Here is an 18,083-nt window from a genome sequence, read left to right as displayed (position 1 = left end):
AGGGATCCTGTAATTGCAAAAAAACCTGCCATCAAAAAAACCAGCTTCCACAAGCAAAGATAAAATCTTTGGAGAGCACCCTTGACCTCTGAAGGCTGTGGCTTAGAAAGGAAAAGGGAAACCACCCTCGTGTTAATCATGGGACCACATCACCCTCCAGATTTTCTCTTACTTAACAAGTAAAACACCAAACCAAACTGCTGGCATAAACACACTCAAGTCTGCTGCACTGACAGTAAGGTGCCAAATAAAGTCTAGAACCTTCTCTGGTGTTACTGATGTTTTGAGAACCTCAGGGTGCATGGTGTGCAAACACTAGCATCTGATGATCTCATGTTCCAGCCTGGCCTCCCACCAAGTGGGCAAGTTGGCCAACCTCTCTAGCTTCCTATTGTGTTTTTTTAAAAGGAAAGGACAATGACAGCTATTTTATAAAGGATTATTGTTGTGATGATTAAATGAGATGATGGCTGTAAAGTCATTCTGTAAGCCACAGAATATTGACTTTCAAAATACTCTTCATATTTATTAAAATAACCCATCAACAGTCTTGTGGACATTCATTCTTATGACTTGAGTTCTAATAAATTTTAATTCTATTGTAGCTAAAGTATTTCTTCATCTTTCAATGGCTGCCTAATTGTACATTATGCAAATGAATTATGGACTGAAGAAGACTTTATGGGTGAACATTTTGGTTGTTTTCAGTTTTTTAGTATAATGACTACTTTGCCCAAACTTTTAATAAATTATCCTATTGATGGAGCAAGAAACTCCAGCTACAACATCCCTTAAAGTACAAGAAATGGCCTTACAGAAGCTTCATGCATAAAAAGTTTACCACCCAATAATTGATTTCTTATATACTATGTTATACCTTTTCAATAAAAAGGTATAACTAACCTTATATACTATGTTATACCTTTTCAATAAAAAGGTAAAACTATGTTATACCTTTTCAACATAATATACTATGTTATACCTTTTTATTGAAAAGTAGTATATTAATAAAAAGTATAGTATATATAGTATATTAATAAAAAGGTACCTTTTTATTGAAAAGGAGGTATAACATAGTATATTATATTGATAATATAATATAATAGTATATTATATTGATATATAGTTTTACCTTTTTATTTAAGCATAGCATACATTTAGAAAAATGTAACAATCTAAAGCACAATGACTTTCCAAAGTCACAAAATGATACCACCCAAAGGAGGAAATGAAGTATTAGGTGCCCAAAAGCTTTCTGATCTTCCATTCAGAAAGCTTCCTTACCTCCTCTCCAAAGGTAACTACTATCCTGACTTACCCCTCTTAGATGTTTTTTGCCTATTTTTAAACTTCATCTAAATCATACCAAACTGTATGTACTATCTTGGGTCTGGCTTCTTTTGCTCAATGTCATGTTTATAAAGATATTACTGTATGCAGTTGTTGTTTTGTCATTTTCCTTGTTGAAAAATATTCTCTTATGTGAACACACCACAATTTTCATTTGTTCTATTGTTGACAGATGTTTGAACAGTTTCCTATTTGTACTATTACAACTAATGCCACTGTAAATATTAGGTGTACGTCATGAGGCTGAAACACAACAATAGAACTGATAAGACATGGTGCATAATACAGCTTTAATAGATACTGAGAAATAGTTGCACAAATGCATACTCCCATTAGAAGTGAATAAAGTTCAAGTTGCTCAGCATCCTCGCTAACCCTTGGTGCTGTCAATTGTTTTATGTCTGCTCTTGTGATGGATATATATATGGGTATATGTGAAATCTCATCATCATTTAATTTGCATTTCCCAGGGGATTGATAAGGCTCAGTACCTTTACCACACTAGCCATTTGGAAATCTTGTTTTGTGAGAGGCCACTTAGTCTTTTGCCCCTTTAGGAAAAACTATGGGGGCTCCTTGGTGGCTCAGTCAGGTAAGCATCTGACTCTTGGTTTTGGCTTGGGTCATGATCTCATGGGTCGTGGGACTGAGAGTCTGCTTCATCCTCTTCCTCCACCCCTCATCCCACTTGTGCATGCTCTCTCTCTCAAATTAATAATTTAAAAAAATTATGGTATTTTTGTATTGATTATAAGAAGTCTTCATATATTCAGGATATAAGTCCTTTGTTGGATATGGGTATCAAAAATACTCTTTTTGAGTATGCAGCCTACTTATCAAGTAATAATAAAAAGAATTTCTTAAGAAGTTCTTCAATTTTACAGTAGCTTATCAATCTTTCTCTTTTCTGAAGTCCTATTAAAGAAATCTTCTGTTATTCCAAGGTTATGATGATATTGTCCTGCTACTTTTCAGTCTTTTTAAATTAATTGGACTATGCGCCTTTGTCACTCTTAATTCATACCTTATGTTTTCCAAAGTTGGTCATGAGGGATCGTCCATGTGATCTCTTTCCATTTTCCTTCACATCTGGATGCTGAGTAAATAAAACATAATATGACTATTTCTCTTCCTTGCTTTTGTTTTTGCTTTAGTTCTGGTGGAATGGCAGGGGACCCCTCCTTGCCTTAGGTAGAACAAGCAGGTCCCATTCCTTTCCTCCTGCCCCATACCTTCACTACCCCAAAAGTTGTGGAGTCTATCTCAAGAGAGGGAGACAATGGACTGGAGAAGTGTGGGTACCAACCAGGAGACAGTAACCACCAACCACCTCCCAAACTGGTGTCAAGGGCCTCTTAGGAATGTCCAGCTGTACTGGTCCCTCCAGTGCCTGGTCACAAGACTCTCTACAGCATAAGAGGTATTCTTCTGAATGCGCTGAGTGGGGATAATCACCTTTCATTAACATAGATTTTGATTGTGAAAAATGGCCCAAAGTCTTTAAGAGCCAATTCTGTTGACTAAAAAAATAAAACCCAAATACATCTATTAGGTAATAAGACTGTTTTTGTTTATTTAAGTAAACCACAGCAGAGCTTATCTGTTTGTTGAAATTAATTCCCTGCGTGGTGGGCATCTGGAAGAGGCATTGCAGCTTCTGAAATTTTCCTCCTGTGGGTTAGTTTTCCAGGCTAGAGATCTCCTCACTCAAGCCCATCTCTCATTAGGGGAAAGAAAGCCCACACCTCGATGGTCATCCCTAAAAATATGTATTAGCTGGTTCAGGGCTAAGGACACAGTATAAGGAGAGATCAGCAGGCCCCATCCTCCTGGGCCTTCTGGCTAAACAGAGAAGAAGCAGAGAGAAGCACATAAATGGAATAAACTGGGTGAGCAAAACTACTTAAAATCAAAATGCCAGGGAGGCACTGATGTCTATCCATAGAGACTAATCAAAGATGTGATTGGGGGTGGGAAGAGGAAAAGGTTAAGAACTGACTGGGGAAAGAGACAGTTCAGAAAATGCTGCAGGAGTAGGAGGGGGTTTACAAGGCAATTTCATTTGACTGGTTAATGTCTATTGACTGCCTTGGAAGATCTACTAAAGCTGAATGTTAACTGTTCAAAAACCCCGGAGCTAAGAAGATAGCCAGATATGGTCATAGAAGTAACACTGCTTTCTAAGTTAGAAGACCCAGTTCTGAGACCAAATAGCTAAATGTCCTTTGTCCTTCGGTTGCCTTCTCTTGACCCGTTTTCTTACCTGTGAAATGGGAGAGGAATGGATCACTTAACCTCTGAGTTCCTTTCTATTTCGAATAGCCCTCCTACCAGTCAGGGGAACCATGTCATTTATTGTTCCAAACAAACTCTTTTAAGAGTGAAATAGGCACTTTTAGCAATTACACTGGGACAATAGGTATGAAGTAGGGCTGTCCTGTGCAAGGTGAAGTGCATGGTCATGCTATTTTGCAGGCACCTCCTACACCCCACAGATTATGTTAAGTGATTACATATATTCTCATTTAGTATAAACCACCCTCAAAGAGAAGTAGGGTTAAAATCCCATTTTACAAATAAGAAAAATTGAAGTACAGTGAAGTTAGATAATATGCTCAAAGTCACAAAGCTAGTTGGTGATAAAACGGGGGTGGTACCTAGCTCTAAATCATCGTCTCTCTGGCTTGCTCTCCCCCAACTTCTCCCATCTCACATGACCTCTTTATGTAGAAGGGTAATCCCCACAAATACCTATCTCCAACATGACCTCTCCCTGAGCATCGGTACCACATTTTTTATTGAGTCCACAGATCGGATACTGTGCTAGGAACTTGGCATGTATACAAGGGAACAGCAAGCAAAAGAGATGCAGACTCTGTCCTCCCTGGGCTTGTAACCTAAGGGTGGGCACAAATGTAACACACTGTAATGAGATTCTGATGGGGAAAGTGCAGGGCATGGCAGGATGGCATGGGAAGGCCACCTACCAGACCTGACGATCAAGGAGGACTTCCACGGAGATAAGCAAAAGCTGAAGCCGGAAGATGGGTAGACCTTTTCTAAGTGAGATGAGAAGGCAGAAATGCATGGTGGCCAAGGGAGGAGCAAACTCAAAAGCCGAGTGCTAAGAACACGGCACCTGCCAGGAGACAAAGGAAGTAGGGTGGGTGTGGACTTGTACGCATGCGCTTCAGTGGACAAGTCAGCACCGGGACCAGGGCCTGGGGAACCGGTCCTATGGTCTATATCCGGAAGGTGGACATTATCCTCTACACTCCGGGGAGACTTTGAATGGTTTAAAAAAACAAGAAAATGGCATTATCAGAGGCCTGTTTCTGAAATATGACTACAGTCGTGAGATAAATGAGAAATTGGAGTGGGTGGGAGAGCACAGGAGCAGGAAAAGTCCCCTTAGGGAATAATTATGGCCATCCAGACAGTTGCCAGTGCTATGTTAATTAAAAAAAAGGGGAGGCGCCTGCGTGGCTCAGTGGGTTAAGCCTCTGCCTTTGGCTCAGGTCATGGTCCCAGGGTCCTGGGATCAAGCCCCACATCTGGCTCTCTGCTTGGCAGGGAGCCTGCTTCCCCTTCTCTCTCTGCCTGCCTCTCTGCCTACTTGTGATCTCTATCTGTCAAATAAATAAATAAAATCTTTAAAAAAAAAAAAAAAAAGGAGATTTAAGAACTCCAAAGGACAGGCATCTTTCTTGTGTCTACTATGTTCTTTGAGCCTGAAGGATGAGCACTTCATTTTTCTTTTACTCCAATCCCTTCCAGGGGGAAAAGAGCACAAGGAGAATGCAGTGTTGCATGGCTAGATGACAATCCAACAAGAAGGAAGCTGGGGTGATGCACTGCCCTGAACCACACGGCCCAGCTTCAGCCTTGGCTCTCAATACGCATGTGTACCCAACACAGATGGACTCATCTCAACAGTAACTTTTCCTTGCCCACTGAGCCCAAAACCACATTTTAAAAACTAACAGCAGTGTTAAAAACCTCAACGCTCATACAATGGAATACTATGCAGCCATCAAAGAAATGAAATCTTGCCATTTGCAACGATGTGGGTGGAACTAGAGGGTATTATGCTAAGCAATATAAGTCAATCGGAGAAAGACAATTATCATATGATCTCATTGATATGAGGAATTTGAGAGGCAGATGGGGGGGGTTTTAGGGGGTAAGGAAGGAGAAAATGAAATAAGATTGGATCAGGAGAGAGACAAACCATAGGAGACTCACAAACTGAGGGTTGCTTGGGGGTGTGGAGGTAGGGATAGGGTGGCTGGGTGAGGGACATTGGGGAGGGTATGTGCTATGGTGAGTGCTGTGACGTATGTAAGACTGATGAATCACAGACCTGTACCCCTGGGGCAAATAATAAATTATATGTTAATAAAAATAATTAATTAAAAAAAAAACTCAATGCTTTATAGCCCAGTTTATTAAAGTCACAGTCTCCACTTTAGAAGTCTAATGCATTCTTATAGTCACCCAGATTGAATGGAAAGTAAAAAATAAGAAAAAAAGGAATGAGTTTTGTTCCAGCACATGTTAGAAATTTGAAATCCCTTACCATCTTACCTGAGAAGGTAACTGTCACTGGGATTTATTCCATGAATAGCAAAAGAAGGATGGGTTTAGTTTGTTTCTCCCAAATCTGCAAGACCTGCCATGGCCTGTCCAATTGGAATGATCTAGGATGCAGCAGAGACTTCTCCAGAAGCATCAGGGGAAGTGACTGGCCCAGGTCAGCCAATGAGAGTTCACGAAGAATAAGAAGCAGACATCAAGGTGAGCTAACCGAGTGAGCTAACCAATTTTACAGACATTCGTGTGGTTAAAACTAAGTGGCTGGAAGGGGAGGGTGAAGAGGAAGCAGTTTCTATTTATAAAAATCTTATAGAAAATTCAGAATTGTATGATCAGTGGTAAGGGTAGTACTACTGTAATCTACATTTCAGTTGCATCCCCAATATTCCATTCTGCCTAATGTGCAGCATCAGAGTGGCTGACCTTGGCACCACTTCCAGTGGTAAATTCTCTGGGATTAACAAGCCCATTTTATCCTATACCCTTGGCAAGTTATCATTCTAGCAGGACATGTACTCACGGTGATTAGATTAGGGGTGGGTGTATGAGCTAAGCTGGCCAACCAGAGCTCAGCACAAACTCTAGAGAGTAACCACCAATGCTCAGTTGTCACTTCGATTCAAGCGTGGTCACCCCATGTGGTCCCCCTTCTGCCTGGGGATCCCTGAGTCCTGGAGGAGAGGCGGCAGTACCAGGGAAGTCAGTTATTAGAGACAGTGACTGCCTGGATCTCCTCTAGGCCAGAATAAATGCCCCTGATGCCCTGCAATGTTAATATCAATAAACCCACCCTCCTTTGTCCTTAACCATTTCTGATACTTCTATTAGAAAGCAGAGTTAAAATCTCAGCTGGAGCCCAAATCATTCATTCATTCAGCAACCTCTTATGAAAGTTGTACTAAGGCCCAGGCACTATAACAAGTCAGAAAAATGACAGTTATTAAGACTGGCATGGTTCTTGTCTTCAAGGAATCTATAATCAAGTTGAGAAGTCAGATATTTAGCAAATTATTGCATATGTGTTTAAAAAAAAAAACCTTCAGAAAAGAGAAGCTGTCACAGGCTACCATGGACAATATAAAGGAATAACTAACCTAATCCCAGGTCAAGGCAGGACTCATCTGGGGCATCAGACTGAGGCTGGAGCTTAAGACTAAGTAGGCATTAGCAAGAGCAGAGGTAGCAGTGGAGTGTTCTGGGCAGAGGGAAAAGAACGTGAGGAAGACCATGACGTACAGACAGCCGTGGTTGGTGGGACAACTGTGGGAAGCAGTGTGACAGGGAAAAGGAGAAGACCTGAGAGGAAGACAAGAATGCAATGACGTAGGTCCTTGAAAGCCTGGTTAAAGAGTTTATAATTTATCCCATTCATAACACGAAGCTACTGCACAATTTTCAGCAGTAGAGTGGCCTGATCAGATTTACATTTTGAAAACATCATGCTAATTTCAGAATGGAGGTCAGATTGAAGGAGGGCAAGAAAGGTCCAGGTGACAGTTGGCGTTGGCCTGGATGAGGACCCAGCCACGGCCAGGAGAAGCGGATGGATGGAAGACACGCTCAGGAGGTCCATTCGGAGCAGCACGGAGGACGACAGGCTGGGGAGGAACGGGGGGGTGCCGCACGTGTGGACTCGACCCTCAGCTGAGCAGGCACAGGACAGGTGAGCCTGGGACCACTGTCCTGAGGGTCCCAGTGAAGCAGTATTTGAGGGACTTCTGTCTCTGTCCATCTACTTTCAACAATTTCTCACATCATTTTGCAATGGGATATTTTCATTCCTTGAGCAATAGGAGGAGAGAAATGGAAGAAACTAGAGAATTTCACCAACGACAAATGATCAGAAACAGAGCATGAGGTCCTTTCCTTTTTCCTATCGAAGGACAAGTACAAGAGGGCACTGGGTACCTGTTTCAGGTGTGCATTTAAGCCTTCATGCGTGGCCTTTAGTAGAGCCCTCACTGTGAAACTATCCGGATCTTCTTTGTCTCGAATTTGGGATTCTTTTAACAGTGACTCCAGTTTTTTCCTTATGAAAGATTCCACCTGATGCTCAGTGGTCCCATTATTCTGCAAAGAATTAAGCAATGAAAATTATTTCCCTTAAGAAACACAGAATGAGAACACAATCCTCATTCAAGCCAACATTCCTTCTATAATTTGATTAGCTTTCAATTACCTGTAAGAAGTTCAGCACAATATGCCATTTTGGTCCTCCCCCCTCCATACACACTCCCCCCCAAATACAGATTACTATGATTATATTCAACCCTTGAGAACCTTACAAGGTCTTATCATTTTCATTTCAGAGACGTGGAAACTGATGCTCAGAGAAATAAAGCTGCTCAAGGTTATGAAACTAGTAAGAAGCTGAGGCAGAATCCAATCCTTCCCATCATGCTACACTGCACTTTTAATAGAGGGAAAGTGAAGGAGAGTCTTAAAAACTAAGTTTTCTGTATCTGCACAGGTAAATTTGAGGGGAAAAAATATGCTATTAAAAAAAAAATCACCTCCTTTACTGAGGGGAAAAGAATGTGATGGGAATCTCTGGAACTGAGGATTATTCTGAGATAAAAGTTCTTTCCTACCTCTGATCCCAAAGTATAATTAAAGGGAACTCACGACTGACCTGTGCCCTGATTCATCATTAAAATGACTTTAAGATCACAAATAATTTCAAATGTAATGCTCGTGACCAAATGACAACTTAGGCAATTTTTAGGTGAGCCAGGGACAGGGATTTCCTTGACGTCTTTCTTAGCATGGCTTTTCAGCCACCCTGCTCTGCCCGACCCCAGCATCCCCAGGCTCCTCAGCTCCTTTCATGTCTCTCTACATCCAACACTCATCCTTAGTTCTTCAGCCACCTGCCAGAGGCCAGCCCAGCCACAGGGTAGGAAACCAGTCCTCCTCCACGAGGACCTCCTCCTACATTCCTCACCAAAAGTTTAAGGCCTGTTTTCCACTGACACATTCGTTACCAAGAGGTCATTATATTTAAACCTTTTAGAGCCAGACAGTTTTCTGGTAATGCCTTCTATTTTCACAGAATCTGATAAAGGAAAAGCCATATAAACGACATAAGGGAAATTTGGGGGAAATAAATACATCAGGAATAGGTTGCTGACTTTCCCGGTATTAAAATCACATGCATGAATGTCTTTGGTAAATCCAATGAACAAGGCACCTTACTTCACTGCAGGCCCTCAGGTCTTGCAGGAGGTGCAAAGATGGATTTGACCTGCATGGATGGCAGAGATGCTAAAGAGGTCCAAGGAACCATGGATGGCCGATGCACCTGCCTGAGAAGGAGCACGGCCTTCCTGTCCCATGACCAAGAGGTCCCCCAAGAAGAGGGGGAAGGCCTGGGGTTCTACAAGAGCGATGGAGAGGGGCTTCCCTGTCACCCATAGCTCCTGCAAAGGTTTTCTAGAGCACAAGTCGCATGGAGGAGGGGACTGGCCGAAAGTTGGGCCACGTGGCAGAAGGACATGAAGGCAAGAGGTGGGGAGCTGCTGAGAGCCTCTGGGTAGCTAAGTGTCTGAGTACAGTATTTCAGAAATAGTATTAACCTGGCAGCCTGTGCAGAAAGAGGACAGGGGCCTAGAGAGGAAAAGCCAGACACACTGGTTCCCACCACCAGCATGAGAGCCTAGGCCAATGTGCTGGGGAGGGATTTAACACAGAGGAGAGTTGGAGAGCAAACTTCATTTTGCACACAACAAACTGAGCTGCCTGCTGTATGCCGGGAGAGAAACAAGACTAAAACACAACCACCCTGTCACAGAACCCTCAGCATCACGGAGAAGACGGACACACGAACGGCCAACTACACAAGCAGGTGCAAGTGACAGCACCAGGAAGATCACGGCCAGACAGAGGAGGGGCACCTCCTCCAGCCTTGGGAAGGTGGCAAAGACTTCCAAGAGCAGCGGAAACCTTGCCAAGCCTTAAAAGATGAGTACATTCATTTCCTGTGGCTGCTGTAACAAGTTACCACAAATCTGGTCGCTTAAAACAACAGAAATGTATTCCCTTGCGGTCTGAGAGGCCTGAAGCATGAAATCAACACAGCAGCAGACCTAGACTCCCTCCTGTAGGAAAAGACGCTCCCTTGCTTCTTCCAGTTTATGGGAGCTCCTCCCGTTCCTTGGCTTGTCAGCCTAACTCCAGTTTCTGCCTCTGTCTTCATGTGGCCTCCTTCTGCGTGTCCCCGGCTTCTGCTGTGTCTCCTTTTGTTAGGAAGAAAACTACTCGTCATTGGATTTTTAAGGCCCACTTCGTTAATCCAGGATGATCTCTTCTCCAAGCCCTAACTTAATAACATCTAGAGGCTCCTGTTCCAAAGAAGGTCACATTCCTAGGTACCAGAGGGTAGGGCTTGAACATATCTTCTGGGGGACACACATCAATGTTCTACAATGAATAAGAGTTGAATATATCGCAGAGAGCAGAGTGACAGCATTCCAACAGGAGGGAAAATGTGGAGAAAACAAACAGTAGCAGTAAGCACCAGTGACCATATGCATGTGGAGAAAAAAGCCCAGGGACATACAGAAAAAGCAGCTAAGGCTGTAAATCACACTAAGGTTTTACAAAACACAGTCATATAATGATACTTCATTTGAGCTGCCTCGTACCCTTGAAGGCAGCCACTAGGGTTAGCCAAATTCAGTCATGATACAGAGGCAGAAAGAGTCAAAACTTTTCCAAACACACATGCCTAGGAAGTGGCTGAATAGGGACTTGAATCCAAGACTTCTGGTTCAAGATTCTTGGTCTATTTCTTCATATAATGCTGCAGCCATCCTTCTAATGTGGTTACAGAAAAAGATAAATTCTTGAGTCAAATTAAGCATGAGCAGGCTTATGTTTGGACAACCTAGAGGGCATCTGGGAAATCTATCCCCACAATCCCTCTGTGGGAAAGAGCAGGTCTCACTTAAGTGCAGAAGGAGGAGAATTCTAGACGTCCGTCTCCCAACACACGGGCTCAAGTGACCCAGAGTCCTGACAGGGGGCACATCCGTCAGGAGAACCATAAAGGAAGGCATGTGAGAGCACCCACCATGCCCAGGTCACCGAGAGGGCCCCAGATAAACCTCAGTTCCCTTCCGTGGCCCGGGGCCACACAAGTCAGAGACGGTGAGGAGACGAACTATGGCCACTACGCCCAGGGACGTTCACAGGCAGCAAAGCAAGGCTGCACACACAAAGCCCGACTGGCCGACCAGCATGGGAAATAATGATGGCTTCATACAAAGGCTCTGGCTATTCACTTCACACCCTCCAAACCCTTGGTGTTGCTGAAGGAATGATATTACTGCCTGTTGATCTTTCTCTTCTCTGTGATGTACAGCACGAGAAAATTAGCAGCCGTGGAGAACAAATAGATGCGTGGCTGAGGTTTCATTAGTGTGTTATCCTTTGGTCCTGGAACCCAGGAGCACGGCTGAAAGCAAGCTGAGACAGACACTTAACCCTGAGGCCTGTCGGCCAGTGTGCAGCTGCGGCAGGGACCACAGCTGAAAGCCCTCCGCATCTTGCTCTTTTGTTCCCTGAGCCAGCAGTGGAAGGATGTTGCTGCGGGGTTGGGGGGGGGGGGGCGTATGCAGGAAGCAGCCCTTGCAGTCCTTTAACATGGTTGGGAGTAGTTTCCACCCAAGAAGACCTCGGGGTTCCTAATTCCTGTTTCTAAGAGGTCAATGTGATCTAGGAATGTCCGCCCAACAAGAGGTAACTCACACAAACACATTCTTGTTTTTTTCCCCAGAGTGAAATCAGAGGATGACTGGAAAAGCAGAGAGCCAGAACCCGGGCTACCTCTCCAGCCTGGGAAACAGCAGGACAGGGCTGCTCGAACAGTGGCATTCTATTGCCGCAGCCCACTGGAACCACTGGGGAGTGTTCCAAAATCCCAAACCCCGCCCCAGACCAATTATGTGGGAAATCTCTGGGCCGAGACCTGGGTGTTGGGATTTTTGAAAGCTCCCCTGTCATTCCAATGTGCAGCCAACGCGGAGGACCTTTACTTTAAAACAAAACTAAACAAATCACTGGAAGAGCTCACCATCCCCAAATGCATCTTTCCCTGCCCCTAGGCTGAAATCTGGAGACAGGAAGGATAATATACAAGCCACCCTTTGTGAGGGCCTTTCCAAGCCTGGTATCTGAAGGTCTTGGGCTAAGGAACAGCTTCTCAGTGGCTCAAGTCTGTGCATGTAGTCCTGGTCCTCTACTATTTCCTGTCTGCTCCTTTAGCTCCCTGAGAACACGCAATGCTTAAGGACCAGCTCCGGGCTCACATCAGCAATAATCATGCTGCTTCTGCTATTCTTATTACTAACAATATCTAATATGTATTGAGCACAAATCATGTGTCAGGCATGGCTCTTAGATCTTTATTTTTTTTATTTTTTTTAATTTTTTTTAAAAAGATTTTATTTATTTATTTGACAGACAGAGATCACATGTAGGCAGAGAGGCAGGCAGAGAGAAAGGAGCAAGCAGGCTTCCCAATGTGCAGAGAGCCCGATGCGGGGCTCGATCCCAGGACCCCGAGATCATGACCTGAGCCGAAGGCAGTGGCCTCAACCCACTGAGCCACCCAGGCGCCCCGGCTCTTAGATCTTTACAGGGTGTGAAACAGTTGTTATGTGTTCCTGGATAAGGGCTCATATAAAACTGGTCGGAAGGCTTACTGTTTATGGGATAAGCGTCATGTACGAGGTGGAGAGCTAATATTTGTACCTAAGAAGCTGGCTGAATAAGATTCACAGAGCACAAGAACAAAGACAGCGAATAACTCAGTGAAGAAGAAAAAAATCACTGAAGTCGAAATACAGGGGTGCAAAGTCCGTAAGTCACACTGACATTAGAGGACCCCGTAAAGATGAATAATGGCGCTTTGGCCTCACTGAATCAAATCGGTTAGATAACTGTACTGTGGTTGAAAGGAAACTGTCCCCCGTGTCTTTGAGCCATGTGGTTCTTTTTTTTTAAACATATAATGTATTATTTGCTTCACGGGTACAGGTCTGTGAAGCATCAGTCTTACACACTTCACAGCACTCACCATAGCACATACCCTCCCCAGTGTCCATCACCCAGCCAACCCATCCTTCCCACTCCTCTCCCCTCCAGCAACCCTGTTTGTTTCTTGAGATTAAGAGTCTCTTAAGGTTTATCTCCCTGCCAATCCCCTCTTGTTTCATTTTTTTTCCCTCCCTACCCTCCACGACCCCCTGCCTCTCAAATTCCTCATATCAGAGAGGTCATATGATAATTGTCTTTCCCTGATTGACTTATTTCACATAGTATAATACCCTCTAGTTCCATCCATGTCATTGCAAATGGCAAGATTTCTTTTTTTGTGTTTGTGTTAGTGTGTTTGTTTGTTGGTTGGTTTTTTGTTTTTTGTTTTGTTTTGTTTTGTTTTTTTAATGTGAGCCGTGTGATTCTTGAGTCACTGAACAACACAGTGGCTTTTCCATGGGCCTTATATATCATGGGCCAGATTGTCTCTACAGCTGATGCCTCAAAATCATATGAGGCAGAAGCTTAAAGGATTTAATTGATTCAACAACAGAGAGAATTTATTACACAAGCAAAAAACTTTCAGTGTGGTTTGAATCTCTTAGTTAGAAGTAACAGCAGGGGCACCTGGGTGGCTCAGTCGGTCAAGCCTCCAACTCTTGTTTCTGGCTCAGGTTGTGGTCTCCCAGTCGTGGGATCGAGCCCTGATTCAGGCTCTGCACTCAGCACACAGTCTCCTTCAGATTCTCTCTCTCTCTCCCTCACTCCCTCTCTCTCTCAAATAAATAAATAAAACCTTTAAAAAAAAAAAAATATTTAAGAAGTAACAGCAGACCAGGAGGGATAAGAAACCCCATGTGAGGGTCCTGCCTCCCATTCTGCTTCTAACCCAGGTAATGCAGGGGAACCTCAAGACCTGCTTCTGAGCTTTGCACTTACTGTGGCCTCTGCCTAGAATGTTCTTCCCCAGACAGCCACATGGCTAACCCTTCACCACTTTCAGGTATTTGCTCTTACATTATCTTCTCCATGAGACCATTCCTGGCCATGGTATCTAAAGTTTCATAAACTCTTCACATGGTACATATATGTGTCCCCACACACGCGTGCCCACACCACGCACACACACACTTTCTACACTTCTTCCCTCCCTTCTATAAAGATTCATTTATTTTTATTTTAGAAAGAAAGGGTGCACATGGGTACAAGTGGAGGGAGGGGCAGAGAGAGAGAGGGAGAGAATTCTTAAGCAGACTCCCCACTGAGCTCAAAGCCCACCTGAGGCTAAATCCCAGGGCCCTGAGATCATGACCTGAGCCAAAATCAAGAGTCCGTCGCTTAACCAATTGTGGTCCCCTCTCCGTCCTTTTTTTCCCTTCAGCACTTATTCCCTAGTACTGACACAGGTTTATCCTTTTTTTCTCCCATTAGTGTGCAAACTTCACGAAGGCAAAGATTTTTGTGTTTTCTTTACTGACAGGTGCCCAACACCTACAACATGATGGCTGTATTTCCAAAAGATGCTCAGGAAAAATGTGCTGAACCTGTCTGTGATCTTGTGTAAGCCTCTTGAGAGTTAGCGATCTGGTGTTCATGAATGCTAACATAAAATGTTTATTTACTGCAATAATGCAGACATAATTTGTAAATCTAACCACATTCTGTTAACTTAAAACTGAGGTTAGGAACTCCTCTAAGGTAATTATTGGCTTCACATAAGGTATGCACAGTACATCCTCTTTCGCAAAAATGTGATCAAGCAATTTATATTCGACACTCAGATAAGGCATTGGAGCCCTGAGCTGACAATAAGACTATAAACTGACTGATTACAGAAAAACACTTTGGCTTTCTTAAACACAAGCATTGCCTTTTCTCAGAAGAGCTCAAAAATAGGGGAAAAGGATTCGAAAAAGTAAAGTATAAACTTTATTTTATATATATATATATATATATATATATATTTCCAGTAGAATATTTGTTCCTGTAGGTATATTCTCTCCTAGAGTCTAACAAAGAGATGCCTGTAAAACTTTACAATTCAGGTCTCTTTGCTTTTATGAAAGCCTAAATCAAAGAATCCAAATGAAAGATCCTATCTATCTTTACATAATCGTGTTCTGAACTCTCTACCTGTGCGGCTTCCTAGAAAACAACTAGGAGGCTTTGAAGATGCGAGGAAGCAGCTGGGTATTTTCACAGGTGAAGTGGGTGATTTGTTTCCATAAAACCACAGCCAACTCTCCTTTATAATTATAGATACTTAACATGAAAACTTAGGAGCTCACTGATATCAGAAGAAAAATTACATAACTGGGTGTTTTTAGAAACTTGAACTTGGGTTTTACTCAGAGCAATAAATGACTACGTTGTGATAGTACCTAAATTCCCACTACTCATTTCCCCTAAAAACAGCATTCCCTAACTATATAACTTAGTAAGCCTCTCTGTTCCCTGCTTTCAAATGACAGACTACTCTGATGCTGGCAATCAAGAGATTTTGGAAATAAGATGCAAAGATAGGGGCGCCTGGGTGGCTCAGTTGGTTAAGCGGCTGCCTTCGGCTCAGGTCATGATTCCCGGATCCTGGAGTCGAACCCCGCGTTGGGCTCCCTGTTCTGTGGGGAGCCTGCTTCTCCCTCTTCCTCTGCCTGTTGCTCCCCCTACTTGTGCATGCGCTCTTTCTCTCTGTCAAATAAATAAATAAAATCTTGAAAAAAAAAAAAGATGCAAAGATAATGAAGATCAGAGACAAAAATTTGGTTTACAAACTAATGCTTAAAAAAACAGAGCTGCATTATCCATAATTGCATATAGGAATAACAAAAAGAGTAAATATCTGGAAGGGTAAAAAATAAACCATTTAATATCTTAACAATTTCGCTTGTGTAAATATATTTAATTTCTTGCAACCATAGCCTTATTAGTGGTATTTCACTGAGCTAATATAAACTATTAAAAGACAACAGATGAATATAGATGGTAACTATTCCTTTTCAATTCAAGCTGAGTATTTCCCACTTCATCCCTTCTAAAGTACATCAAAGCCAAGAAAAAAGTGTCCACCGAGAGGTCGGCTGTCATTCTACCTATGCCCACTTTGTAATCATGCTGGCTCCCTTTGATAATTACAGGAAGCGATATTAGTTACTACTATTTCAAAGAGAATGGACTGTTCTTAGCAATGTAATAAACGAATTCAGGGCAATGATGCAAATTAGGAGATTTTGTATAAAATTTTTACGTTTTTTTAAGAGGGAAGAATAAGTCCTGATCTCTAGAGGAATACCACTTTTCCACAGAATGAAATTGCAAACCCTGTAACAAACTAACGTGAAGGGGTGCTACTCTCAGGCTGTCAGGTGATCCTGACGATCATGAGTTGTAGAGGTGGGGGAGGGGCATGAAATCCTAAATCGCCCCCCTCCACCATGAAGGCATTTCCTCTGGGTTTGCCTTTGCTTTAGATTATCTGGCTAAATCATGCTTTTATAGGAAGGCGCTCCTTGATCTAGGACAGTGTTCTGAAGCATCACACAGGTCCTATGCAACTTTATCTAAAATGAGGTAAATTAAAGATTCAGCCAAGAGTCCCATTTCTGGAAGAGCTTGGAAATCCTCTGATCCAAAGTACATTTTCTTAGGGGAAGGATGGGCATCCCTAGAGAAGCAGACATGTACAGCTGGGTCCTGCAAGCCTGCAAGTAGCACAGTGGCGCTGCTAGCATGAGGAAGCAGAGAGAAGGCTAAAGCCAGTTTATTTCATCAAAGACCATGACATTTCCAACAGCAATTTGAGTTTCGACAAAGTTGTAACAGTAGAGGATTTGTCCCTAGAGGGAGGGTCAGACAGGTGAATCATGGGCATTCCTTCCAACTCGAAGACACAAAAATCCTTGAGTCAGTGAGCATCTGAGCATCTATATGCCCAAAAACGAAGTAACTTTCACAAAATAGCCCTTTTGCACCACAGCCACCACAGTGTGAGGATTCCAACACGGCAGCAATTTTTACCCCAACACATCGAGGGGGAAAAGTGCAATTACATCTGTAACTCACATAATGGAGCTTGAACTTGCATTCATCTTCAATTTCATCTGCGCTGTCTTCGTCAGAAACTTCCCCCTCCTCTGCATCATCCCCGAGATGATAAGGCAACTTCTTGCCCTGAAATGGAGCAACACACCCAGCTTGAAAATGACGATAGAGTAGATATGTGCTGTCTAGGGCAGGTTCACCTGGCTGGAAGCATCTAGATCATGTGTCTACACCCTAGTTCCAAGAACGTATGGACGCTAATGTCAAGCATTTTTGGCCACTAAGAGGGGATTCCTTAACAGACAGGGATGGAGGAGGATAGAAAGACGTTCAGATGCCTGGCAGCCAAATAGTGATAAATTTCTAAATATCATCCCAGACTGCTGTCCAGGCTGATGTGGTCTCAACTCAAACCCCAGTGACTTTTAGTATTCCCACGCTCCACACCACCACTGGCCTTCTTCAGCATGCTGGATTTTCCCCTTGCCCCACTCCCTCCCTGCACAGGATCTCCAGCATAGTCAAGTTTGCAGGAAATCTCTGTCCCTATTTCCTGTACCTTCCCTGACACCCAAAGCTACTGACCCTGGGTCCTTAACACAATCGTAGTTTCAAAGCTTATTACATTGTTTACATAATGAAAGCAAGATCTACATGAAGACTCCAAACTCATGGGGTTTGGGTTTTTAAGTGTTTCTTCTTTATTTTCTTCAGCTTATAGAGGGTTGTTTATAGGATTAAAAGAGTGAGATTTAATTTCCCTTTTTACTGATATATATTACTCTCCTTATTTGTACGTGCTATCTGCAAAGTGAAAACTACATGCTTTCTTTTTCACACGAACATGTTTAGAGATAGACAGATGCAGATACATGGATATACACACACCTCTAATTCTAAGTAAATGGGCAGGATACCTTTTCACTTCCTCCCGTGTATCATTAATAACAAAGTAGCTCAGAATTAAAGTATTTATGTCTATATATTAAGTCTTTTCTGATATGGAAGGCTTCTATAACATTTATTTTTTCTCCATTTGAGGGGGCACTGTAGAGTCGCTG

The 18,083-nt window shown here is 42.9% G+C and overlaps 1 protein-coding gene across 10 annotated transcripts in view; it reads right to left on the bottom strand.

Annotated features, from left to right (window-relative positions):
• The window catches only part of PLCH1 (phospholipase C eta 1), a 223,850-nt gene that overhangs the window by 20,549 nt on the left and 185,218 nt on the right, over positions 1 to 18,083 (bottom strand). For all 10 annotated transcript variants that reach the window (XM_032344188.1, XM_032344197.1, XM_032344180.1 and 7 more), the window contains 3 exons: positions 17,044 to 17,151; positions 7,855 to 8,016; positions 2,375 to 2,446 (listed from right to left, as the gene is read on the bottom strand). In XM_032344188.1, coding sequence (XP_032200079.1) covers positions 2,375 to 2,446; positions 7,855 to 8,016; positions 17,044 to 17,151 — 342 coding nt within the window. The remainder of the gene's footprint in view (positions 1 to 2,374; positions 2,447 to 7,854; positions 8,017 to 17,043; positions 17,152 to 18,083) is intronic.

Source organism: Mustela erminea, chromosome 1, assembly GCF_009829155.1.
Source record: "Mustela erminea isolate mMusErm1 chromosome 1, mMusErm1.Pri, whole genome shotgun sequence".
Taxonomy (NCBI): Eukaryota; Metazoa; Chordata; class Mammalia; order Carnivora; family Mustelidae; genus Mustela; species Mustela erminea.
This window is presented reverse-complemented; position numbering and strand designations above follow the sequence as displayed.